At 42.7% G+C, this 27,855-nt stretch overlaps 1 protein-coding gene across 2 annotated transcripts; it reads left to right on the top strand.

Moving 5' to 3' along the window:
* The first annotated feature begins 1,037 nt into the window (after positions 1-1,037).
* LOC136424290 (equilibrative nucleobase transporter 1-like) lies at positions 1,038-27,855 on the top strand. Of its 2 annotated transcripts, XM_066412833.1 has the most exons (12): positions 1,038-1,337; positions 3,148-3,340; positions 5,759-5,943; positions 6,367-6,413; positions 6,694-6,776; positions 7,705-7,797; positions 8,203-8,374; positions 8,726-8,917; positions 9,873-9,980; positions 11,044-11,275; positions 25,724-25,841; positions 26,876-27,855. In XM_066412833.1, exons 2-12 carry the CDS (start codon positions 3,161-3,163, stop codon positions 27,038-27,040), a joined length of 1,575 nt encoding a protein of 524 aa, XP_066268930.1. In that variant the 5' UTR covers positions 1,038-1,337; positions 3,148-3,160; the 3' UTR covers positions 27,041-27,855. The 2 variants fall into 2 exon arrangements, with proteins under 2 accessions (XP_066268930.1, XP_066268931.1); XM_066412834.1 differs by lacking the exon at positions 3,148-3,340 and having other exon boundaries at positions 1,055-1,337.

The following is a 27,855-nucleotide window of genomic DNA, read 5'->3' as shown; positions in this document are numbered from 1 at the left end:
CTGTATTGAGTTTTCACCACTTCCCCCTTTGTTTATGTAGTTTGCCTTGTCTGTTTGCAATATTCAATTCTAATTTATAAAAGAAAGAAACAAAAGATATAAAGGCTGGTAAATTTCAAGGAATATTTGCAATGTTTAAAGACAAATATCTTGCCAGGCAGAATGATAGCATTTGACAGAACCGGGCAACGACCACATAAAAGTGGGCGGTTTGGAGCTTACCGGCTGACCGGAGCTTCTCTGGCTAGCATATATACGATCTTCGGCGCACCGTGGAGATCTGCTTGGAGATTACACTTAAAATACCGAAAATTATCCTAAGCGCATTAATATGCAAATGATTGTCAGGGATTTCGACATGGGCACGTTCTTTTAAATGAACCTATAGGAAATGTACGAATATCATTCTATGTTGAGCACATTAACCTTAAATAATATAACAAATTCAGTCCCACTTTGCATAAGTTGCAATTCATTGTGTACATCTCTGTCTAAGCTACCTGCATAGAAAATAACATGAAAATCTATTGCTCATTTCTTCAGTTATTCTCCTTAGAAGATTTTGACAAATACGGCATTGCAGTTCCAGTGACAAATACCAGGGGGCCCAAAATCGACCTAGACCTTTCTCCTCCCAACACCTACCCACATACCAAATATCATTACAATCCATCTACACGTTCTTCATCCGGAGACACACGCATACACACACGCAAACACACTCAAAACAATATCCCCATGAAAAAGTTTTTTTTCATGGAGATAATGATAGTAATAATAATACACGATTGCCGACAACCTCATTCCACACAATCCCTCCCCGCAAGAGGAACGACCGCACCACCCCAGAATTGTCATTTACACCTTTGTTCACACCTTTGATTACGGACAAAAGACTGCACCAAGCATATCAAAGGCCAGACAACGAGCTTCGTCGGCTACTTTAATCTACTGCTACATGTAGTTAGAATTATGGAAAAATATAACATTTTGTGTGAAATTTTGAAAAGAAAATAGAGAGATACTTAAAGTTGCCGAAGCAAGGTATGAGAATGCAGTTCTAAGGGCTTTCCACAAATTGCACCCTTCCCACTCACTGACAAAAAATAGTTCATCCTAAATTCTCGGGGGAGCCCGCTGTTTCCCAATCAATCAATAAAGAACAATGCTGGTCAAGCTATTTCAATGCAAATAGCAACAGGAAAAATGGGCGGTGAAGACGCGACTTATCACTGAGTGACTCAGACTATCTTGCAGACAAAGCGCAACAGTGTTTCTTGCCCTTTGTTCCTGTACTCAAGTGAAGGTTAAGAAAATACCTTGCTGTGCCTGATCAGGTAAGCCATCTTTTACTATACAGTCATGATCTTGGTTCTTCTTGGTACTACGTGTTCATTCTTGCATTGATTCTTGGTTCTTCGAACTATAGCTACGTGTTCAATGGCTTGGTTTTTCGTACTACTTGTTCATTCTTGGGTCTTCGCACTACCAAGGACATTATATAGGATGTATCTTATATAATGGTAGTACGTGTTTATTCTTGGGTCTTCGTACTACGTGTTCATTCTTCAGTGGTTCTTCGTACTTCGTGTTCTGATTCACGGTTCATGATCTACTGCAAAGCCTACATCAAAACAGACAACATAAGGAACTGCAGGTAATTGTCTGAGGAAGGCAAGAAGGTTAAAGGTTAATCTCCAATCAGAGAAATTGGTCAGGGTAATATTTTGTTGGTTTTGTGGATAACAGATTGGGGAGCAAAGTCCGCCTCGCCACCTACTTGTAACGCCAGCGGCAGCGGCAGACATCCTGAATCCGAACCCCGCCAACAACATCGAAAATGGCAGCCGCACGGGGGGGTGGGAGAGCGTTGGTCACTGAATGACACCCTGCAGGCCACAAGACAGTAATCCAGACCTGCTATCTAATACGTGGTAATCATGTAAGAAAGAGTCTCATCTCCCATTCGTAGCCCTTGGGCCACACAAGTGCAAGTCATTACAGCAGGGGGCTGGTCCGCTGGTAGTGATGTGTGTGTTTAACTTCCATGCTGTTTCCCAAATGCTGAAAGCTAAGCAGAGAAAGAAGTATGTACCATTTTTAGAGTCTTTGGTATGACCCGGCCGGGGTTCGAACTCACGACCTACCTACCGTATGCAAGGTGGACACTCTACCAATTAGGCCATTGCACCGGTCGTTACCAAACTTCAGGTTTGCTTTGTTAGTTTAGCTATCACGGGGTCTTTTCATAAATATTAATTGGTATTGTTGTTTTTTTATTTGAGTTGAATGTGTGATATAGTTGTGTGCCGATTTGTTAAGAATAGAGAGAACGCTAGCGACCCCGTGTGCCGATTTGTTAAGAATAGAGAGAACGCTAGCAACCCCAAAAAACATCCCTACCAATGAAATGGTATGGCTACCCTGCGACGTCACAAAATCAAGATGGCGGCCACCAAACACGCCAACAAAGGTTTTGCTACGCAAACCTGTAAAAACAGGGGTCCGCCACGGTGTGAGTGCATCAAATGAATCTGTCCAGCTTGTACTGGTCGAATCTGGTGTGTTACGCCGTAAGCCGGTTTTTGCCGGGTATGTAATACAAACAAACAAGCAAACAAACAAAACAAAACAAAACAAAACAAAACAAATTCCTATGGCTATTGCCGGAGTCACATTTCCTCCAGACCGGCGCCCGACCGAACAGTTTCTAGGAACGTAAAATTTAATGTAAAAGACAACAAAAAGCAATAAGAACGTTTAAGAAATTAGTAATGAGCCTAATTTGTGTATATTTTTCTATATGAATTTTAATTTCCTTTCCCACAAGCAGCCCGGAAGGCCAGCCCTCGGTTTCTGTAACCAATCCTTGAAAAAAAAACAGTTGGCTTTAGATTAAAGCTGTAACAGAGTTGAAAACTCCACTTAACAAAATTTGTTTTTCAAAATGCAAGGTATGGTGTCATGAAGACACGTTCAACTTAAAGGGCACGTGAAAACAGCTGTTCACCTACTTTCGGAATGGGGGGGGGGGTAAGATTTACCTGCTTGTACTCATTAAGACATCCCTCCCCACACTCACACTTGTGGCAATACAACACCTAGCAGCTTCTTTAACATTATTCTATACGATTTTCTATTTTCTAGTTATCCAGACAAAATGCCGGCTGTGAGGTTTGAGAAACGTTTTTTGCTCCTGGCCATCTCGATTCTGGAGATGTTGCTGTTTTCTGGCATCATCTATGGATGGACCTCACTGGTGTACATCCTTAAACAGGAGGGGTACTTCAGCGACCGCTGTGAAACCACATCAGGAAACGGCACGCAACAAAATACACAGGTAATAAAACTGGTAAACAAGGCTACAATCTTGGGGGGTGGGGGGCCATTCATCGACCTTTGTGTCACGCCGACAGCAAACAACAAAACAAGAAATTAAAGGTCACAAGTTATAAAATCAGGCCCTCAAAAGGATGCAGCCGGCACGCCATGTGCTTAACAGAGCACGAATCGAACAGGTTTTCTATGCAGTTCGAATCGCTCCGCGGTCCTTAGCAACGCGTTGCTAAGGAATCCATCTTTGCACGGCAGCGGGATAAAATTTCATCCAACATTGATAGCTACGTGAAGCCTGTTTGGCGACCTTTTTATGAATGTTGCGTTATGTGTACCAGACGGGAATACCATGTGGTGTCGATTTCATCCATTGGTACATAAACATAGCGGTGCGGGTCTGGCTTGCGCTGTGTGGAACGGGTATGGCTGCCGTGGCTGACGCGTTCTTTTTTCGAATCAAAACGACGCCTACAAATGGCCGCGAATTAGCAGGAAGCCCATTTTGCATTCGAAAATGATGATAAATTATACACCACCTAAAGGTACAGACTTTGATTTATTCTACGCAGTACATTTATTTTTGTTTTAAAATCGAAAAAACTGTAAAAACTCCAGGGGGATCTGCTCTAAAATCAACTGATTTCAGGTAATACAATGAGAGGGGTACAGGTAAAAAATAAGTTAAAAAACTCTATAGCAGTAAAATAGAAAACTTGAAAATTATAGATGCGATGAAATATTAAATATGGATAGTTCTAAGCTCAAGCAACAAGCTTTGTTGTAAGTAGTCCCGACGCCCGGGGGTCATGGAACGTACAACTGTCTCAAAACGCCGCGCGGTTCGGTATGGTAGTAATCAGAAATTTTTAACTTAGATTTTTGCGACCTCTGGTTGGTATATTGACTTAAAACTCAGAATTCACAGACGGGGAATCTCCTTAAACATAATTCTTTTCATAAATTTAAGATTTGGGGAACGACGATCTGTCCATAGTAGATAATTACAAAAGAGGTCGAATCGGGCGCGTTCTATTCTGGAATTGAAATTATGACATGACCATGTGCGATTTCGGGGGAACTGCATTACGCCCTCGAAATGTATCACATTTCCTGTTGGTTTGGAGTCTACAACTGGATAAAAATAAGAGGAGAAAATGCACAAACATCACCTAATTTTGAGTCGTATTGTTGACAAGAAAGTGATAAACAATCGGTTCTAAAATCTATACGAGTAGAAAATAAAGCTGAAATATTGTAATTAACTTCAAATCAAGAAGATACACTGTTATATACTCCCGCAACAAGCTTTCTTGTAAGGTTGTTGACGCCCGGAGTGATGGAACGGACTACTTTTTTTCTCGGAAGGAAAAGAAAACTGCATAGAACTCTCGGCATGTCGTACCGGCTGGATGGGTACTGTAATAGACCCCTTTCCAAACACCGCGGCCATTTTGAATCTGGGTGACATAAGAAGATAAGACACAACAAATTACTCATTAAGTAAACTGGTAAACGAGGCTATAACCCAACGATATATAATTTACCGCCCTCGTTGTCACCATACAGCAAACTACACACAACAACTTGTAAACAGCATTTCTATCTTGCATCTTTAACGAGTTACAATGCTCATCGTTCTTCATTTAAGTCACATCCATAAGCAGGGTTTCGTTAGCTCTTCAAGTTATAAGCTTGTAAACAACATCTCTATCATGCATATTTAATACTTTATTTATTTATCTATCTATCTATCTATCTATCTATCTATCTATCTATCTATCTATCTATCTATCTATCTATCTATCTATCTATCTAATAAAAAGTATCTATCTATCTATCTATCTATCTATCTATCTATCTATCTATCTATCTATCTATCTATCTATCTATCTATCTATCTATCTATCTATCTATTTATTTATTCATTTATTTATTCATTCATTTATTCATTTGTTTATTTATTCATTTATGTGTTTATTCATTTCTGTATTCTTTTACTACGGTAGCCCCCTCAGTGGCCTGGCACTGATTTTCAGGGAGGCCCTAGGTACACAAGCAATACACTGATATTTACATTAAACATATTTGTGCGTCATATTACACAATCGTATCCATACCCATAGTCCATTTCGTGCCAAGTCGTAAGGATTGGAGGGCAGGGGTCACAAAATTCTTTTGCACCGTGTTTTGAATGTTTGCATGGATGAAGTGGTTTTAACATCTACCGGTAGTGTATTCCAGTTCTCTGCACCTTTGTACGCAACTGTACGTTTCCCAGATTCCAGTTTAACTTTCGACAATCGCAAAGAGTGATTCGAACTATGTCTGGTTGCTACATGTATAAGTGTGAGGCTGCAATTGGTCTGTTATATCTCTAGGCCCTATATAACAGAAACTCGTTACCAATTTTTTTGCATTAAAGGTCAACTGCCAAGTCATCACAAACACGTCTACCCAGGATGCACCTTGTTACCCAGCATGCCTTGAACAGGATGAGACTCTGACGCAAGTGTTTGCCATTTCCGTTGTTGCCAGTCAAGTAGCCTCGTTGTTCGCAGGAATGGCTCTGGACTACTTCGGCCTTCGTTTCATCAGAACGTGCTTTAGGTACAACTGCAATTCTTCATCTTTCACTGTAACTTTATGTTCACTGTTTTCACGGTCAATTCTGTTCGTTTCATCAGAACGTGCTTTAGGTACAACTGCAATTCTTCATCTTTCACTGTAACTTTATGTTCACTGTTTTCACGGTCAATTCTGTACCGTGAACTTATCATCGTCGTGCAAAAAAACAACTGTTGTTATTATTCCTGATTCCTTCACATGTCCTTTTTTTAGATAACTTGCCACCGTGAAGTTAAAGTTCAGTGTCCATTCCGTGAAATTTTGCTACCGTGAAGATAAAGAGAATTACAGTATGTCTCTCCGACAGTGAAATTTTACAACTAGGAACCGAGTTCTTTGTTTAGTTGTTGTTTGGTTTGCTTTATATTACGTTTTCATCACGTATGATTTTTTTTATGTTTCAAGCGTGATGATGGCCACAGCTGCCTTGTTGCTGGGATTCTCCACTAGAGGTTTGTTTGTTTGTTTGTTTGTTTGTTTGTTTGTTTGTTTGTATTGTATACCCAGTAAATCGCCTCATGGTGTAACACGCCAGGTTGGTACTGAACGTACCTACTTTATAGCAATATCAGAGAGAGACATTTGCCATTACATATTGCTTTGTCAACATCAACATAATGCAACATAGAGAAACAGAGTAAAGAGTATTTTTACGCCAGAGAAAATGACCCTTGACCAAATCTTCACAACTTTGCTTGTATTTTAATTTCTTCATGCACTTATTCATACTAGAGTACCCGTATGTCTACCTTGTATATCCCGGCATGATCCTTGTTGGTATGTGCGCTAATATCACCCTCCTCGCAAACGTAACGGTAAGTTACACCCATCCTAAAGCTCCCCTCTCACTGGACACACTGGCTGCGTCGCTGCGTCCTAAACTAGATTTGTGTTAAAATTTATTTTATAATGGGAATACCATTCAAAACGTACAAGTATGACCAAAAAAAAAACACAAAGCTTAAAAGATTCGTTTTTGTCGATAAAATTCGTTGAGTGCTTTGTCAATTCGATCGACCGCAGCGACGCCGCCAGCGTGCCGCGGGTCCAGTGAGAGGGGGGCTTAACTGATTGTACAGACAATATAAGGATAAAAGTATAATACGATATAAAAGCTTGTTTTTATAGTCGTATTTGTACATGTGACCTAATACATTGACTGACGGTTAAAGCAGAAGCAGGATTATACAAGTATATATACTGTGTATTCTTTTCTGTAGTCTGACGAAAGACTGCGGATGCTGTCTAAAACGTCGGGCAGTTTACAAGATTCATCCAGTTGCTTTTAAGTAACTTGTGTATTGAGTACCTGGATGTATAATACTTATCGACGCATCCTATATGAAATATCGTTCAGGTTTTGATTTATTAAAACTTAAAAAAATAGAAATTAGCTTGCTTTGGGCTTGGTTTATTGTTTATTGTAAAAAAAAGACTTCCATTAATGAAGTACACTGGAGTCCGAGTACATATAACATACACATTACATTACAACTTGTGAAATACACATTACATTACACTACATAGTATATACATATTTACATACATCAATTTTAATTTGCTACCAGTTCATAATGTTTGTGTCCGTTTTCAGTCTGTCTTTGATGAGTGTTGTAAGTTGGTCAACTTTCAAATCTATCTGGTAATCCAACTAACATAGAAAGCCTAGATATCAAACATATAATATGATGCCGAGTAAAATGTGGACGAATACCATCATGCAAAATATCTGTTCTGTTTTAGGTCGGGAATTTATTTGGATCGCGGAGGTCAACAGTCATCACTATCATAACAGGTTCTTTCGGTTCCTCTCCCGTCACTTTCCTGGTGCAAAAGGTGAGTCCTTTGACTCTCGCGAGAAACCCTGTCTCTCGCGAGAAACCCTGTCTCTCGCGAGAAACCCTGTCTCTCGCGAGAAAACGCGTGCGCTCGTGTGTACAAACAAAAATTTGACGTCTTCGCAGTCACCATCCAATTGGAAGACTTCCACGTGACAACCGCATTACTGTTTATTTATTTCAAAGCTTAATATTACAACTGGGGGACATTTTCCAAGGGAAATAAACATTCATACGAAATCAGAACAAACTTTTATGATGTGGCATATTTGATTCATGTAGTAAAATTTTAATGCGATCCAGATACTGTCATCACTGAACTATTGTTTTCTCAATGTCCTCTAGAAACCTCACACCTGGAAAAGTTTTAAAATCCTTTTGATACTTTCTTCTTCTTTTCCAGATGCTGTACGTTCACTTTGGTGTTCCCTTTCAACACATGTGTTTCGTCCTCGCCTGTTTGTGTGTGCCGTCATTACTGGCCACATTTACTCTCTTTCCGAAGCGCAAGTTCCTTCCAAACTCACAACAAGAGAAAAGAAAAGACTCCCAGGAAACTGAGAGACAGCAAAAAGGTAGTGATAACTTTAATTTCGTTCTTAGACCCGACGTTTTCTCATCTCATAATGATATAGTCTGAATAATTCAAGCTTGTAGCGGCCCTTCCTCTTGTCAAACCCCTTTTATTAGTCCCAGGCAGCGAGAGACTAAGTATCGCAGGCTAATAATGATATGATTACAATACTACTGTTGTTGTTGTTGTAATAATAGTTATATAACAAGTAACGGTCTTAACAAACTTGCCATGTCGCAATTTGAATTTTATTTGTCACATCGAAGCGTTTCCATCGCTTCACATCTGATTACTATAATAGAACACTTATGATACAACGAATCATATATAGAATTTCAAACTGTTTTACTAGAAAATAAGAGTGGAGCCGGAGAAGAGAGTGAATCTGCTCGACCGACTGAGGAGACATTTGTACAGGTTGTGACGTCACGACTGTATCTCCTCCACCTGGCCTACACGAGCGTCATGAACTTGAACGTCATCATCTTGGTCGGTACGGCAAACATCTGGTTCAACATGGCCGCTGGAAACAACAACGGACATGGTACGTGTGCAACATGCAAACCAACTAGTTACCTCCATGAGAAATGGAGGTACAGTTTTTACTTTATGTATGTGTATGTGCCACCCTCCTTAAAGCAGGACCCCTATCGCTCGATTCGTCGTTGGCTCGCTCGCGTAGGGGCCCTGCTCTTCAGCGACGGTAGACACGGTTCTGGCGCCGTTACTGACAGTTGCTCATGAATAATTAATGAGCTATCCTTATTTGGCGGCTAATTTCTTTTGAACTTAAAGTAACGATATGAGACGTAACCTGATTGGTTGATAGCTTCCAAGCGTCCTTTGCGCTTTTGCTTGAGTTAAGGTTTAGCAAACCCTCTGATTGGCCGAAACTGTTTTGGTGGTGACGGCGCCAGAACCGTGTCTACCGTCGCTGAAGAGCAGGGTCCCTACGCGAGCGAGCAAACAACGAGTCGAGCGATAGGGGTCCTGCTTTAATGAGGGAGGAATGTGCGTGTATACGGAATATTTATTTATTCATTTTTTCAACTTCGTCGCATCAGGACAGTACAGGGGAAATAGACTATGACTTCCTCTCGCACCCTATCCAGGAACGAGAATATCGTAAGAAAAAATATGTTGCGACAAGTAATGCTTCGGTCCCAATTGCACCGGTGCCCGTCGGGGGTGTAGTCCCGGTCGGGCCCGAAGCCACAAATTTATCCCGGCGGACTGCCGTGGGTACCTCCTGGTGTTCGCGTGATTAGCTCCCGGCGTCTATCTGTTACCAGCTCCCGCGTTGATTTTAAGTCCGGTGCTGTCTCCAGTGCAAAATAAACCAGTCATCAGCGTCAGCTATTATCATATCCTTGGTTCTGAATAACTAACTTTTGTTATTCAGTCGTTCACCAGCCTGATGAAACAATTCACGGAAAAAAAGAAAACATATTGGAGTACAGAATTTAAGCATATGTTTGATATTTCTGTTTTCCTTCCAGTGAGTTTCTGGACGGACGTGTTTGGGTTTTTCCAGGTGTCAAACGTGCTGGTGTCTCCACTTTGTGGGTTCGTCTACGATCTGGGACTGAGAGGACATGCGTATCGAGGTATTCTCTTTTGAACTTTGATTTGTCTCAATTATAACTGAAAAGAATCAAGAAAATCATCTAGGAAATTCCAGTCTTGTGAATTTCCTTTGATTACTATTTCTATTTACATTCGTGTTTAAAGGATCATTCCACTCCAGAAACGGGTATCATCATAATAATTCACAGAGACTGATGGTTGAATCCAGTTTGTTTTGTCAAATTTACCGCACGTTGAAGCCTGAACGCAGAGCAAACATTATAGCGAGTTCTTAAATTCCCGAGGACGCTGCCAGAGTTCAATGTTTCTTACAAAAGTACAAAAATCGCTGTATTCCTAGACGATGTTTCATGTAGTTAAGCTTATCGCGTCTGCCGTTAGTGAGAAGTTGTGCCCGAAGTTGGCCATGCAAGTACCTAGAAGCTGGTCAGTATGTCAGTACATGGATTTAGAAAAGGATAATTATCGAAAAGACAGATGAGGTAATTTAGCCAAAAGTCGGGTGCATTTGTATCCCGAAAAATATAATCTATCAGCAAATAATACCTTGAAAAAGAAAAACCTTGGACGTTAAAGATTTGGCGTTCGAGCGTGTAAAATTTCAAAAATTGAACCTTCTGATAGGCCATTTCCTGTGTTTTTGAAAGGGTTTCAGAGGAAAAATCAGAGACAAAGTGAGCAATTTTTTCTAGGATTCTAGCCTCTGTATGTGGCCTTGCTGGTGATACAAATAAGTCTGCCTTGAAAAGAAAATCTTGAACATCAAAATGTGGACCTTCAAGCCTCTGAAAGTGGACCTTCAAGCCTGGGGGGGGGGGGTTCTTCCGAACCCCTGAACGGGCATGGGTCAGCAACCTCCGGCCGAGAGATGTGTAACAACACAGGCTATCCAACGTGCCACACACAAGCTATTAGCTAAAAACTCATATCCATGTCATTCATTTCCGAGTCATATTCTCCACAATATTTGTGTCACTTTGGTCAAACATTGGCCAAAAATGTGAAAACTTTCTAAAACCCGAACCATGTTCGACCACGTTCTATCTGGCGTAATTTGAACTCAAACGCGTGGTGTTCTTTCAGGCCCTACCATGACCTCCCGGCGGCGTGCAGCTGTCCCAGTGTTCATCATTACCAGTCTGACCATCTCATTGGTGTTCTTCTTCGCCACATTATCCGTGTGGGACACGTCATCAGTGGAGTCGAGTACAGGCCTACTCATGACGTCAGCGCCGGACATGCTCATGACGTTCGTTCTGCATGTCGTCAGCAGAGCTTTCATCGGCGGGGGGAACACCGCCTTCATCGCTAATTCGTGAGTGTGAAATTCATTCTTTCATTCTTAAAGGAAACACAGGTAATATTAGGGTCCGAAAAATCGGATGTATGGCAACGTCCATGATGCAAAAAGACGACATTGTTGTGATGTGAGAACTCACTGAAAATCGTGGCCGCGGAGTTTTTGTAGGCTCGCGAAACTAAGGGGATCATCGTACGGCACTATTTTGCGCGGTTTTCAAATCCGAAAAGTATGAAGTTATTACGCAAATGTGCTAAACAATGTTATCTCAGTTAATGTCACTACCATGAAGATTTCAGCATTTTCTTTAATTTCCATTTTTTGGCCCTATTATTGCTTTGGTTGCCTTTAAAAAACTTGCCATTCAATGTGCAGATGTTGGCACATTGGCTGAAAAAAATCCGGGTGTGTACGTATTGGTTCTAAGCACATTTACTCTCCAACCGTTACGAAAAACGGACGCCACTTTCATCTAAATGTAAACAATTTCAGTCAGTTGATATTAAATCGCCGTTCACAAAGTTGAACCTAATGATTTGAACTTTGTTTTTAAAACATATGTGAAATATTAGTTCAGAAACTTTGGCTTTCTGTTTGTCCGTATATATGATTTGGTGTACCTGTCCAGTTATTGTCCATTTTGTTCACATGTATATCATATTCATTTATACATCTGTTTTTTCTCAGCCTTCTGTAAAATACTTTTGTTTATTCTGTACCTTTGTCATCATGTATATATACACATATTATTATCATTATTACCTTCGCCGACAAGGTTATGCAGAGGGTAGCTTTGTGTGTGTGTGTGTGTGTGTGTGTGTGTGTGTGTGTGTGTGTGTGTGTGTGTGTGTGTGTGTGTGTGTGTGTATGTGTGTAAAGAAGCAGAATAACTGGAGAAGGCCTGGGTGGATTGTCTTGATATTTGGTAGGTGGGTAGATCTTGATGAGACCTGTAATTGAAAAGATTTTTGGGCCCCTAGCGTCTTGTTACGGTACTACAGCGGAACTTTCTGTTTGGATATCTCGTGTTCTGGACATGCTATGGAACTGAATTGTGAGAGGTATATAGCTCTTTGGACAGAGAGTAAGTGGTATAGATTTGGGCCGCCTTGCGGCTTTATCTGGAACTGCAGGAACAGGTTTTGCTTCAGACTGTGAAAGGGAATAACTCAAGAAGGGCTCGATGGATGGTTATGCTTTTTGGTAAGTGGATAGCTTGAGTGATGATTTACATGATTAGATACTTATTATGCAGATCAATATCTTATTTGCATAATCAATGAGAAAAATAGGACGCTCAAACATGTGACATATGTAACTGAGGAGGAGAGAAATATAAATATATATCAACTATGCAAATGAAGACCTCATTTGCATAATCAATACGAAATACTATAACTCGAGATGGGCTTCATGGATGGTCATGATTTTTAGTATGTCGGTAGCTTACGTGAAGCTTTGTACTATTAGACGGCAATTATGCAAATCAGATTCTAATTTGCATTATTAATGAGGCAATTTTAAAAACCTGCTGTAATCCATGATTTGACTATTCAAATATGTGATATTTATAACTGAAAAAGAGAGTAATGTTGATAGATAGAATATATGCAAATGTAGGCCTAGTAGTTATAATCTTTTGGAGGGCAGGTGAACGAACCTGCCAGGGGTATCCCATGCCCCACACGTCTAGTGTACCGATGACCATTGGGACACTAAAAAATATTCAATTAGATCTATAGTATCATATCTATAAAAACTGTATTTTCCCGTCTCTACTTCTGTACGTTGTGCAAATAAATCTCAGAGTTCTCTACAGTTCTTTTGTGTTTCGCTTTCAACCTTCATTGTCCCTTTCTGTGTCTTTCCCTGCAACTCCTTGTGACTACGCACAGTTCAGTGCCCCACAGCTCTTGTGTGTTTAACTCACAGCCTAGCTCATTCGTTCATTCGTTTCCTTTCCTTTCCTTTCTTTATTCCTCCATGTTAGGAGAGCCACATTAATAAAATACATGAATATACAATCATTATCAGGTGTTACAATATAAAATAATAACTTTCTGCATATATACACAAGATTCAATAAAACATTTGATAGCATTAATCGTTACAAACGATTTCGGTCAGTTCGGTACTGGTTATTTCAGTGAATCACTCATCATTGGAAATTTTCGGTTGTGCGCATTAGCACTGAATCCTTATATTCTTACAGGGATCATCAGAGTCCTGTATACATTGTACTGAGACTTAAAAGTGTCCATGAGTCATCAATGTCCCTTTCATCTTGTATGTTGGAACACCCCTGCTGCTACACTGTTTACTTTAGGAGTAGAGTTGGAACGGAGCAAACTGTCCTTAATCTCGGCTTGTTGGTCTTTTCTTATCTCCTAAAGTCCACATGCTTTAGTGCTAAAGTTGCTAGGGGATACAGCAGTCCAGCTACAGTTATCATGTAGTCCTCCCAAATGACAGGGTCAATCTCATCTTCTACAATATCTGCTCCCAGCATTATTTCCGTAAACCTTTCGTCTGGCTGTTGGTGAACGGACGCCATCACCCTGATGCCCAGCTTGTCTGTTGCTGCATCTGCTAAACTGTCTCTGAGGTTGTTAAAGGTGACACAGCTAGAGACCAAGTGCCCGACTATATCTGTTGTTGTTGCGTCACATGTAGGGCATTGCTTAGGGCTGTGTTTCACCGGGGCTGTACTCAGATGTACTAGTTTCTGTAGAGTCTTTTGGTGCTTTGGGTGTTTTCTTGCAAGTGACCACAGCTTGTGGGGTTCTGAGCTCGTACTGTGTACTCTGAAGGATCTAGGTTGGTGACTGTGTGCTGAGACCCATTCACTCTCTTCCTTGGCACTCACTGCCCTCTTTACTATTTGCTTCCACTCCATTTTTGTCGGGAACTCTACCGTTTGCCAGTATCTTTCTAGGTACTCTGTTAGGCCGTAATCTTCGGCTGCTCTGAAGCTGTCGCTAATGAAACCTCTTGTTGTGCGACATGGCCTTGCCAGTATGTGCGAATACAATCTGAAGAGGAAGACTTTCTTGGCTAGTGCAGTACAGGGGAGATTGGCAAGCCTACCGAAGAAACACAGCTTGTGTTTGTCCATGATGGCTTTCAGAGTATGCATCCCCAGGGCACCAAGGCTCTCTCTAGTTCCTGTCTGTGGGTGCATGTTCTGCATACGCTTCACCCCTCCTCTGTGAACTCTCTCCAACTTCATCAGGTCTGTCTGAGTAGGGTACCATAGTTCACAACCGTGCAACATACTGGGTATGACGATTGTGTGGTAAAGTATTTTTGTGACCAGTGGGTTGGGGGTGTGTCCTTCTAGACCGGTAGACAAGATGGCACTAATACGCCCTTTCCCCTTTCTACAGGCACTCTCTATGGCTGCCGCTGAAGTTGTGTTGGACGAATGTTGTATTCCCACGTGTGTTACCGTGCGTGCTTCTGGGATTTCTGATGCACCCATCACCCATTCAGGATCTGTGTTGATTCTATGCATCCTGTGGTTCCCTTGTGTGAACACGATGCATTGGCTTTTAATTGTTGGGGGCGAATTGAAATCTCCATCTTCTTCCATAGTCAGCTATTGTATTAATCATGCCTTGTAAACCTCTCCTTGTTCCTGCCAATAGGCATATGTCGTCTGCAAGGGCTGGGGAACCACAGTACATCCCTCCTATGGACACACCACTTCCTTGTACTTGCAACACATCATGGATGTCATTGTTGGCTAACAGGAAACAAGTTAATGACAGGATGCCACCCTGGTTTACGCCCCTTGTAGTCTCAAACTCCCTGGACTCTCTCCCATCCAGCAGCACGGAGAACCTACTGCCCATATGCATGTGTCTGAGAAGACGCCAGAGTTTGCTGTCGATACCTGCCTTGTAGATCTTGTACAACATGCCATCTATCCACACCGTGTCGTATGCTTTTTTGGTGTCTAAGAAGCACCCGTAGACAGTGCTACTTCTCTCTTGATAGTGGTTTACTATCTCTTGGACCATGTAGGCTGTTGTTAAGTTGCTACATCCTAGCTGTCCTCCACTCTGTAGCTCATGAGGAAGCCCCCTCGACTTAAGCCATGGTTTCAGTCTGTTGAAGAGTAGTGATTCCCAGACTTTAGATATGACTGGTAGTAGGGTGATACCGCGGTGCGAGTCCAAGTCCGCTTTGTTGGTTTTGTTCTGCTTCAGTAAGGGAACTTTGAGGCCCTTTTTGAAGGCCTCTGGTATGTGCTCTGAATCCCATATTGCGTTAAAGAGGTACGTTAGTCTAGCCCACAGTACTTCGCCAGCATACTTCAAGTGTTCATAGGTTAAGCCATCTCTGCCTCCCCTTTTGTTGTTCTTAAGTGTTCTGCAGATTGAGGCTACTTCTGCTACAGGAAAAGGCTCGTCAAGTATGACCTCAGCATTACTGTGGCTTTCTTTTTCCATGCTTTTCACCTCGTCTTCAATTATCTTCTTATGGTTATCATCAAAGAGTCTACCTTCTTCTTCTTGTTCGTTTCCTAGCATTTCGAAATGCTTGGCCCAGGTTTCTCTGACTTCTGCAGGGTCTGTGATGAGCTGTTCTCCCACCTTGACTGCCTGTGGCTGGTCTTTTTTGCCCTTTCTTTGTCTCACTCTCCTCCAAAACTTTTTGTCATCTGTGCTTGCCAATGAGGCTAACTCCTCATTCTCTTTGGCCTCGTGCAAAAGCTTTGCCTCTCTTAGTTCTGTTCTGAACTGACTCTTGCTGCTCTTGTAGTCTGCATACAGAGGATTACCTTTTCCTCTCGGCTTTCCTGCTTCTTTCCATAATAGCCATGATTTCACCTGCTTTTCGTGACATTCTGTAAGCGTTGTTGACCAGTATGGTTGCTGGTGACGTCTTATTGTCTTTGTTGGTAATGTTTCTTCAGCTGCTCTTTTTAATACAGTAGTTATCAAGCTCAGTTCATCTTCAATAGCCTCCTGTGATTTTTCGATTGGTACTGGAGCTGATTGCAGCCTTTGACAAACTCTCCTCTTGTATATGTTTTCTGTTGGTTGACTCCTCACACCTTCCCAGTTCAACCGTGGGTCTGGACTGCTCTCTTTCCACTCTCTTAGTTTGTTGGAAAACTGAGCAATGATGGGATTGTGGTCTGACATATTAAGTTCATTGTAATCCATGACTTCACATCCTATTGTGTCTGCTAGTAGTGAGCACGGTACTAATATGTGGTCGATTGTGGACTGTCTATCACCACTTCCTTGAAATGTTTCCAGAGGACCCTTGCATAGGTGACTTAAATTCAGAGACATGCCCCACACGTCTAGTGTACCGATGACCATTGGGACACTAAAAAATATTCAATTAGATCTATAGTATCATATCTATAAAAACTGTATTTTCCCGTCTCTACTTCTGTACGTTGTGCAAATAAATCTCAGAGTTCTCTACAGTTCTTTTGTGTTTCACTTTCAACCTTCATTGTCCCTTTCTGCATCTTTCCCTGCTACTCCTTGTGACTACGCACAGTTCAGTGCCCCACAGCTCTTAATAGATCTTGTGTGTTTAACTCACAGCCTAGCTCATTCGTTCATTCGTTCATTCATTCATTCATTCATTCATTCATTCATTCATTCATTCTTTCTTTCTTTCTTTCTTTCATTCATTCATTCATTCATTCATTCATTCATTCATTCATTCATTCTTCTTCTTCTTCTTCTTTATTCCTCCCGTAGGGAGCATAGCACACTTAAATTTATAAAATATAACAGTATTGATCCATATTTAAAAGACACAAACATATTTACAAATCTCGCGGTATATGACGTCCGTCACATCTATATGCCTAAGCGTGTGGCACTCGTTGTTCTACTATAGTGTTTTATTTCACTTCTGCCTCTCTTGCCCTCATTGGATATAATTTTTCGACGGCTTATAAGTTGCCATGACACATGATCACATGGTGAACAGTCTTAACTCTTTCCACAATTTCCAAGTCGTGACCCTGACATACACTCTTTAGTGTCTCTTCCTGGCTCTTGTTTCCTATAATATATAGTTAAAGTCTCAGTTCCTCTCATCTCATGTGTTTCACTTTATCAATGTCTATGAGTTTTTTGTTCTTGGTGCATGTGTTATATACTGTTATCATTTCCATCTCGTGTGCTTCAGTGCCATTATTGCCAATGGTTTAATGGTTTGGGCTGCTGTTGTCATAAACTCTTCCCACTGTTCCTCTGTCACCTCTTCCGCAACTCTAGCCCCCAGCAACACTTCAACAAGCCTCTCTTCTCGCTGCTGCCACATTCGTTCCTAGATAGTCTGTGATATTGTCCATAAGTACATCTCTTGTAGAATTGAAGGTTGGACACTGTGTGATGAGATGTCCTACTACATCCTGTGTTGTCATTCCGCATGTGGGGCATGGTCTGGGTGCTTGCTCTGTTGGAGCTGTACTCATGTGTATGTTCTTTGCAGGTTCTCTCTATGCGTGGGCTTCTTTTTTGCCAGTTGCCATAGTTTGTGTGGTCTCCTGTTTGTCTCATGTGTCTTGTAGAATCTGGGGCATGTTGTGTGGTCGTTTACCCTCTCTCTCCATCTCCCTTCTTCTGTTTCTGCTATCGCTGTCTTTACTATAGTCTTCCACTGGTCTTTGTTTGGGAATTCCGTTGTGACCCAATACTGTTCTAGGTAGACTTGGAGCCCATATTGCTCTGCAATCTTGAAGCAGTCTACCACGAATCCTTCTGTCTTCCGTTTGCTTGAGTTTAACACATGTGAGTACAGCCTGTATAGGAAGATATTTTTGGCCAAGCACGTGTGGTGTAGTGTTGTCAGTCTCCCAAACAGCAGTAGCTTGTGTTTGTCCAGTGTTGCTCTGAGCGGCATCATTCCAAGGGCTGCAAGGCTCGCATTTGTCTCTGTCTGGAAGTTCATTCCCTGTATCCGCTTAGCACTTGCCCCATGTACCCTCTCTAGCTTCTGCATAGACCTTTCTCACGCGGCGGCCATGATAGAATGAAAACGAGGCCCTTGTGGCAAACATTAGACCGATCCTAACTGTCAATCACAATTACCAGTTTAGCCAATGATTACCTGATAATTAGAGAATCGACCAATGAGGAAGTGGCTGCATGACCGTCAAATATTTGCATTTCTATGTTTTTATTTTGCATTTCTACGCTCTGACAGAGGAGGGCGGAGACTATGGGATCGGTCAACGAAGCTCTAAATTGCTGCATCTTTTTTGTACATTGCATTAGTTGTAATATTGATACTTGGATATCATATTTTAAAACTTAATGTGATTTAGGAGGAAAACTAAATCTGTACATTATTTTTGCTTCTTTGCCTCATTGGCCTCGTCTTCATTCTATCATGTCCGCCGCGTGAGAAAGGTGTATTTCTGTGGAAGTTGGGAACCATAGCTCACATCCATGCAGCATGCTGGGTAATACGAGCGTTTGGTAGAGCTTTTTGGTGGTGACAGGGTTCAGCCTCCTACCTTCCAAACCAGTGGCTAATATTGCACTTGTCTTCCCCTTTCCCTTCTGACAAGCTTTTTCTGTTGCACTGGCTGATCGCAGGCCGGCTTCGTGTATCACTCCTACATGTGTTACTTGGGAGACTTCTGGGATAGTGCTTGTTCCCATTCTCCATCCCGTGTTTGGCTCTATTGAGGGGTTTTTCTTCTTTCTCTCCCCAAAAACTACACACTTGCTCTTTTCCGGAGCAAACTGGAACCGCCATTCATTCATTCCTTTCCTTTCCTTTCCTTCCTTCCTTCCTTCCTTCCTTCCTTCCTTCCTTCCTTCCTTCATTCATTCATTCATTCATACATTCATTCATTCATTTCTTTCTTGTACTTTTTTCCTCCCTTGGGAGAGCATTGTATAGCTGAAGTATTTACAAAGGGGGCGCCATAACACTTAGCATGTGGTACATAGCGATCCTGTTTTATAAAATAAATTATATCCTTATATTGTTGACATTTCGTACTAATATTTACAATCTCTCGAAGGGCAGGTGAACGAATCTGCCAGGGGTATCCCATGCCCCACACGTCTAGTCTACTGATGACCATTGGGACGTTAACAAATCATTCAATCAGATCTATCATATCATATCTATAAAATAACTGTCTTTTCCCGTCTCTGCATATTTCTGTGCGTTGTTCACATAACTCTCAAGAGTTCTCTAAAGTTCTTTAGTGTTTCACTTTCAAAGTTCAGTGTCCCTTTCTGCATCATTCCCTACAACTCCTTGTGACTCCACTCAGTTCAGTTCTCCACAGCTCGCATGTTTCCCTCACAGCCTAGCTTCTGTCGAGGCTGTGTTGTAGCCTTTGTTGGGGGCACATGTAGTTAAAGTCCAGCTCTTTTCAGCTCTTTCTTCTTCTCCCGTATGTACGTTCATACTTTGTATGTACTCAGCTCTCGTGTGCTCTATTCTCCTTCCCCCGTGCTGCAGTTTTGCCTCTCTTTCCAGGTGGCGTGCTTTAATGCCATAGCTGCCAGAGGGCGGAGCAATCTGGCCGTTGTTGTGATGAAGGTGCTCCACACAGCTGGTTCTACAACTTCGAATTCTTCCACTATCTCGGCACCCAGCATGACCTCTGTGAATCTCTCGTCTGGTTGCTCGTGCACTTTTACCATGACTCTTACTCCCAGGATGTTTGCTATTTCTTCTGCCAGGGCTTGTCGTCAGTGGTTAAAGGTGGAACATCTGGTGACTAGATGACCGACCAAGTCTTCTGTAGGGTTGTGGCAGGTTGGACATGTCTTTACGGTGTGTCTGGTTGGGATGGTACTGAGGAGTATGAGGTTCTTAAGGTCTCTCTGGTACTCTGGCTGTTGTCTTGCTAGTGTCCATAACTTGTGGGGTTTGTTGTTTGTCTGGTGGACTCTGTAGAACCTGTGGCAGTTGGTTCCGTACGCTGTGCTTGCCCTCCACCTCTCACTCTCTTGTGTCTGTATTGTCGTCTTCACTAGATGTTTCCATGCATTTACTGTAGGGAAGTCTGTTGTCAACCAGTATCCTTCCAGCCACTCCACTAGGCCATATTCCTTAGCAACTTCAAAACACTCGTTCACAAGTCCTCTTGTCTTACTGCCTGGTTTTGCTAGGATGTAGGAGTACAGCCTGAAGAGGAACACTCTCTTTGCAAGTACAGTGTTTTGTAGGCTGACAAGCTTTCCAAAAAGGCAGAGTTTACACTTGTCCAGGATTGACTTCAGACTTGTCATTCCTATTGCGCTAAGACACGCTGTCGTCTCTGTCTGAAAGTGCATGCCTTGCATGTTTTTTGCTCCCCTTCTGTGCACTCTCTCTAGTTTAAGTAGATCGATGTTTGAAGGGTCCCAAAACTCGCACCCATGCAGCATGCTGGGAATGACCAATGTGTTGTACAGGGTCTTGTAGATTAAAGGGTTGGGATGTTGTCCTTCAGAGCCTGTTGTTAAAATCGCACTAATCTTTCCCTTCCCTTTTCTGCATGCCCCCTCAATGGCTTCTTTTGATAACATGTTGGCAGAGTGTTGTACCCCAACATACGTTACTGTAGCTGTCTCCGGTATAGAACTGGTTCCCATTTTCCATGTGGTTGTATCACTGGCCACATTTTGGCTGCTAGTTGTCTGCCCAAAGATGATGCATTTACTCTTTCCTGGTGCAAATTCAAATCTCCATTTTTTTCCATAATGTTCCATAGTGTTGATCATTCTCTGCAGACCTGCCTGTGTGCTCGCCAGCAGACATATGTCATCCGCTAAGGCAGGCGAAGCACAACTGATCCCTCCTATGCTCACTCCTCCCTACTGTAGCTGTAGTTCGTCATGCACATCATCTGTTGGTAGTAGATAGCAGGTAAGGGACAATACACCTCCTTGGTTCACACCTCTTGAAGTGCTGAATTCTCTGGAAACACCTCCATTCAGCAGGACAGAATATGTACAACCTGTGTGCATGAGCTTGAGGAGTCTCCATAGTCTGCCATTTACTCCTTTCTTGTACATTTTGAACAACATTCCCTCCAGCCAGACTGTGTCGTAAGCCTTCTTAGTATCAAGGAAGCAGCCGTGCCTCACCTCCATACTTAATGTGCTCGTATACCAGGCCATCTTTGCCTCCACTCTTTCCATTCTTCAAATCCTTGCAAACAGAGGCTACCTCTTGTGGGGAGAAGGGTTCTTCCAGTATCCCTTCCAGGTTGCTGTAGCTTTCTTCTTCCATCTTGGCTACCTCTTCTGTGATTTGGTTCTTGTGTATTTCATCAAAGCGCATGGCTTCCTCTTCTTGTTCGTTGCCCAGTATCTCAAAGTGTCTTGCCCAAGTTTCCCTCACTTGACTGGAATTGTTGATGACTTGTTACCCAACTTTTACTGCTTGCGGCCTGTTGGTTCTGCCCTTTCTCTGTCTGATCTTTTTCAAGAACTCTTTGTCGTTAGATGCTGCTAGGGCCGCCAGCTCTTCGTTCTGTTTGGCTTCTTGTAAGAGCTTTGCTTTCCTCAGTTCTGACCTGAATTGGTTCTTCTTCTCTTTATAAGCCTTGTACAGTTGGTTCTCTTTTTCCCTGGGCTTTCCCCCTTCTTTCCATCGCATCCAAGCGCTCACTTGATGCTGGTGCGCTTCTGTCAGCGTTGGTGACCAGTAGGGTTTCTGGTGTTTCTTACACTTATTTGTGGGTATCACCTCTTCTCCTGTTGTTCTCAGAATTGTTGTGATTGTATCAAGATCTTTCTCTATGGACCCTGCTGACCATGTGGCTGGAGCACTATTTGATTCTAGCCTCTCCCTCACTCTTTTTTTGTAAGCCTCTTTGAGTGTCTGGTCTCCATCTCTATGCCAGTTGAGTTTTGGTCTGCTCACTGCTTCTTCGAACTCATTTGGCTTGTTGACGAATGAGGCAACTATGGGGCTATGATCTGATAAGTTGAGGCTGCAATCCCCAATCACTTTACATGAGACTGCTTCTGTTAACAGAGAGTAAGGTATGAGGATGTGGTCTATCGTGGACAAGTGTTTGTCTCCATTAGCTTGAAAGGTATGGAGTGGTCCCTTGCAGAGATGGCTCAAGTTCAGGGAAAACAAGTCCAGTTCATCTAGTGTGCCCCATAGCTCTTTGCCAAGTTTGGATGGCTGTCCTCTGCCCCTTGGGCCTCCCTGTTCGCCGAGGTCTGCGTTAAAATCTCCGACAAAGATCACATCACCTTCATTTTCATACTTTCTGTATAAATCAGTCATAATGTCTAAATGCTCTCTGTAGTTGTCTATTGCCAAGCCACTATGTGGCATATAGGCTGCAAAGACAAAGATTTTCTGGCCGCTTTGGAGTTTAACTCTCACTCCAATAATCCTGTCATTGCCATCTTCCAGTTTGTGTACTGCATAATCAATACTCTCCTTCCACAGTAAGGCGACTCCACCTTGCCCTCTTCTCCAACCTGTGGTATGTTTGAATTCCTTTAGCCGGTTATCTGCTCTCCCCCAGCCTCTGTGGCTATTCATCACTTTGTCAAGTTCTGGTAGTGCATCTTGGTATAGCCAGTGTTCGGTAACTGCAAGGATGTCTATGTGAGCCAGCTGTTTCCTTATGAATGGCCGTGCTGTCACTAGTCCTCTGGCATTATAGCAGCCAACTGTTAGCTCTTTAGATGAATCTGCTGTAGTAGTGGCAATCATTGTGTGACCTTTGAGTCTGTTGGCCCTGTCAAAGGACTGCTTCTTGCTGCTTGGTTTCTCTCACCACCACACTCAGTGTTGTCACCCTTGCTTTTGTACCTCTTCTCTGACAGCCATTCACGTCATTTGACCCCATCGGGCCAAAAGTCTTCCTTCACCACCATATGCGCCTGGTGCAGTAGAACATTGATTCTTGCAAACGCTATGTCTTTTTGTCTACTATTCATGACTCTCACAAACGATAATTGTACTCCTTTACTCTGAGCATACTTGTGTATCATGCTCTGAAGGCTCTCTGCTTCTGTCTTCTTCATGTAGCCCAGGAAGAACCTCTTTCTCCGCACTCGGTTTCTCCCAATACCCACAAAATCTGAGAAGTCAGTGTGGCTGTCTGCACAGTTGATGTTGTTCCTCCCTGTCTGTAGCCTTCTTTGTTTGGTGCTGTATTGTTGGGTTCTGGTAGGGCATGTTAACGAATGTGGTGAACGACTTGGTCTCTTTTTCCTTATAGGGGTGTTCTCTTGCTGCACATGTGTCATCACTGCTTCCTTGTATGTCTTGTTCTGTGTGCATTCCAGTCTCGAGCTCCTTGTTCCTTGTGGACTACTTCTCAGTCTTGACGGGTCTCTCTGTGGTTCTGGGCTCTCTGCCTTGTTTCTGTCCCCTGTACTCGAACTTTGGCTTCCTGTATAAATCTGTCCTAGGCCCTTCTTGGCTGTCAGTGGCCATGTATTACTCCCCTCATCTGCACTGCTTGGCGAGTCAGGGGTTCTGCATGTAGCCTTCATATCTGTTGTTCTGTCTCTTCCTCTTATGCCCCTTGAATCAGTGTTTCCTCTTGGGCTGGGATCTAAATTGATAACATTGGTTTCGCCAGCATGGTCATTACTTCTGGTACTCTTCTCCCCACTCTCGCTTTCAGTCTCATTTCCATCTCTAGACCGCCTTGTCTCATTCTGCTTTTCTTTGCCCTGTTGGTTTTCCTGCCTCTCTGTTGGGCTGTTTGAGCCCCGTTGTTCATGGCGTGCAGATTGCAGGTATGAGGTTATTGTATCTCCCTGTGTTGTGGTCGAGGGCTCCTCAGTATGTTTCACAAGTCTAACCCCTGTACCAAGTCTCTTATTGTCTCCACCAGTTTGGTTACTGTTGTCTCCATTTCTCAAGATGTGGTCTGCTGTTTCACCTGTAACACATACAGCACTTGAGGCCTCGAGATCTTTGCATCTGGCCCTTATCTCTTGTACCATTTGGTGTGTCCTTGACAGGGCGTACTCTTGCTCTCTCAATCTCTCTTCAAGTGAGTGTGCCAGATTTTGTACATATGTTGTAATTTTGCCCATCTTTGCCTCTTTGTCTGTGTCAGCTTTCTTAGAGAAGCCTTGTAGAGCCTGGAGCTCTGTTTCTACTGAGTTGATCTTGTTGTTGTGGGTTGCAACTGTTGTCTGCATTCTCATCTGGGTGGTTTCAGACTTCTTCAGCTTTGATTTCATGCCCTCCATCTCTTCTGTAATAACAAGATGTGATCCTTTAAGCACTGCTATTTCCTCCTGGGTACTCTTTTGATGTCTGTCCCAGTGTTCTGTTACGTCAACTCTCGCTTCCTCATGGCGTCTTAGCTTGTTGTTCAAGCTCTCAATTTTCCCTTTCAATTCCTTCACCTCCTTCTTAAGTACCTCTCTCAGACTTGCATTTTCTGCCAGTATCTTGGCTACGACGTCATTATCCTCTTCATTTTCTCCTAGTTCTAGTATTGGATTCAGAGTTCTGCTTCGTGTGATTGCTGGGCTCTTCCATGTACTGTGCTGTGTTCCATGGGGGAATATTTTCTTTACTTCCGCCAGGTTTCTTTCCCCCTCTATGATCTGGAATAAAGTACACACATCCTCTGCTAACCTGTTAGCGACCGGCTCGGTGTTGGCCCTGAAGGTTCTCTTCTTGGGCTGTCCCTGAGGACAACCCGGCCTCTCTCGTCTGGCAATAGCAATCAGCGCCTCTCTTGTATGGTTCAGGATATGTTCATCGTCGTTGCTGGCTGCGAGGACCTTCTTCTTTGCCGTACACCTGTCCAGTCCTGCAATGTGGCTCCTCACCAATTGCAGGACCTGTCTGGGTGTCTCTGGGTCGTCATCGAAGGAGATGTCCTCCATCCCCTTCAGCCATGTTCCTGAGCCTTCCAGCTCCTCGTCCTCTATGTCTGGATACGGGTTCCACTGCTCCTCAGTCCGCTCGTTCTCCATGTCTGGTCTTCTCTGAGCGCTGGCAGGCCGCTGCAGCTGGCGTCCTTCGGACAAGGCCCCCTAGGTTGGCTTCCTTCCGCCCTGTAAAACAAAGAATACTCGGCAGTACACGTGTTACGGATATAAAAATCAAGGTATACTAAACGTCTTTTGCTCTAGCTAATGTTTCGGAAACAAGTACTAGATACTCACCGGACCCGTTGATGGTACTGGGCTGAGTACAGCGTCACGCCGATGGGGAGGGGGGCGCTGCACACCTCTCGCGTCGGTCCTGTTTCTTCGGCACTCGGCACGTTTTCCAGAGTCTAATGGATTCTTCTGTACTCCCTCGGTTCTTGTCTCTTTCCACTTCGCACGTAAGTCCTCCAACAGTGTTTTAGTGGGCTAAAAACTCTGTTTTCTGAGAGTTTAGAACGACCGCTAAAACAAAACGTCCGCCATCTTGGACGATACCACTACACTCCTCAAACTTCGTTTGTTCATTCGTTCATTCATTCATTCATTCACTCATTCATTCATTCACTCATGCATTCATTCATATCAAACATATTAGATTCCCCGCCCGGCACCTTGGGCGGTTGATCGGCATGTCGTACCTTGTAGCCGGGCTGGTCGGATTACTGCAGTACCCACTCATCGGTTGGATCAAGGCTGCTGGTAGCCCGTTTTACGTAAGTAGCGAAATCATTGAATCAGGTATAATATATATCAATAGTAGAGTGACGAAATATGATAACGTTTTGTGTCCTATGTAGATGGTCAAAGCATTTGCTGACTCATGATAGCCGAGTGCTGTTTTGCATAAGCCAGCTTTTAACGTACAAGCGAGCGAGCCAGTCAGACTCATCACAAAAAGTAACCTGAAGCAATCCACCAAAACGACTGCTACTTCTACTAAAACCGTCTGTATTCAAATGACGATGAGTTGATAGATTTGCCTAACGGACATTACACACAGGGTATCTGTGTCCCTTATAATGGGGGGGTTAATACCAAATACCACAATATCTAGCCCTATTTTCTGATGCAACAAGATGTTTAAGCACCCCTGTGCAATTGTTTTAAAATTTTCGTCCAAAACCCCCCTCTACCCCGAAGATTACTTTTTGTACCCTGAAAACGGGTATTTTGTGCCAACATTCAAAGCTTGTTTTGATTAAGTATAACGTAGAAATATGTTCATGATGGTCCATTTAATGGTGTTTCATGTGGCATGCCATACCATGAGAATACTTTGCACTTCAAAAGGCAGGGTGTCAAGGTCATGTTAGAGGTCAAAGGTCACGAAAATGGTTATATGAAAACTCACTGTCAACGTGACAACCAACTACTTTGAGATGATGCTTATAAGTAATCGAAGCTCAGATAATCTGAAAACTTATGATAACTTTAAATATGCCATGTGGGGTCGTGCGGCGTAACGGCAGGGTGTTCGGCCCAGAACCAAGCCGTCGTGGGTTCGAATCGCCCTGACGCCACCGATGTTGTGCCCTTGGGAAAGACACTTTACACGACTTTCCTCTCTCCACCCAGGTGTAAAATGTGTATATTGTTCTATGAAAGTGGCACTGTTTATAGGAGTTACAAAAATCTATACGTGCAGTGCCACGTCGTCCTTACCTGTCAAAAAGAAATGAAAAATATGCCTTAGAAACAAGATAAATATAGATATACTGTATTAACATTTCGTTTTCCATTGCCTTAGGTTTACATATTTGTTCTGGTGCTTTCGGTCGTGACGTTTGGCCACCCCACCTACATCAGCTACCACTGCAGGGATGTGTTTGCCAAAGAAGGGCGTCATCCTTCTCAAAACCTCATCCTTGAAAACCCCGTGAACGGACATCTTAAACGCAGAAGTTCGGTATAGAAGGCGGTGCCTTCCAAACTTCGGGGCGTGGAACGGCGCTCCGAACGCCGGCTCAGAATGGGTATATGGCCTGTTCTCAATGAAATTTGCAAAATAGCGATTTTTAGGTTCGAAAATTTTATCAGCTCATTTTCCAAGCACACCTACCTCATTTTATAGGTAAACATCTCCTTTTATGATCCCCAAATTATGACAGCTAATTAATTCATCACGGGAAGTTACCGAAAATTTCTGAGCTTCGCTTAGATGTCCTTGGAGTTTACCAGTATTTTTGTGACAAAAAATCTTGAACATCAGTTAATCAAATATTTCAATTTGGAGCTTTCATGTCGTGACATCGCCTTCAAAACCTATAGCGAGAAGTCAGTATGTGTGGTAATATTTCTGTCAAATTTAGTGCCGTGTTGACGATTATAACTGTTTCATTTAGGAATAAGAATGTCTGGAATTGTTCTTGCATATCGACTTGTTTAGCAATTCAACAGAGACGGAATCTGATAGTTCTTGCAAATAGTTCCATCCTCCGTTGATTCGAATTATTTAACTCTTACAACATCTATTACATACTCAATGTTGCGAAGTGAATGCGAACTAATACTGTTTAGGAGAAGTAAAGCACTTGGAACAGAGGGGGGATCGTGGAAAAACGGTAACGGAAGTTACATACTGTCGTCAAAAAGCGTGTTCACCAGACGTATATATTATAAGTCGCCAAGTTGTAAATGATCGAGTTCTGATTTCTTGGGACATACGGACTGGCAAACTGTAATTGTTTAAAGTAAATAAAAGGTACTTTTCTACCTCATGTGAACCTA

The sequence above is a fragment of the Branchiostoma lanceolatum genome, chromosome 18 (genome assembly GCF_035083965.1).
Source record: "Branchiostoma lanceolatum isolate klBraLanc5 chromosome 18, klBraLanc5.hap2, whole genome shotgun sequence".
NCBI lineage: Eukaryota > Metazoa > Chordata > Leptocardii > Amphioxiformes > Branchiostomatidae > Branchiostoma > Branchiostoma lanceolatum.
The sequence above is the reverse complement of the archived record's forward strand: the minus strand, read 5'-3'. Positions and strand labels throughout refer to the sequence as shown.

What these genes read in the sequence shown, in the direction of transcription:
- LOC136424290 (XM_066412833.1), top strand. Translation starts at nt 3,161, where the DNA reads ATGCCGGCTGTGAGGTTTGAGAAACGTTTTTTGCTCCTGGCCATCTCG. An exon ending in GCTGGGATTCTCCACTAGAG is followed by an intron (nt 6,414 to 6,693) that starts GTTTGTTTGTTT and finishes TATTCATACTAG; the next exon opens with AGTACCCGTATGTCTACCTT. An exon ending in TGGAAACAACAACGGACATG is followed by an intron (nt 8,918 to 9,872) that starts GTACGTGTGCAA and finishes TTTTCCTTCCAG; the next exon opens with TGAGTTTCTGGACGGACGTG.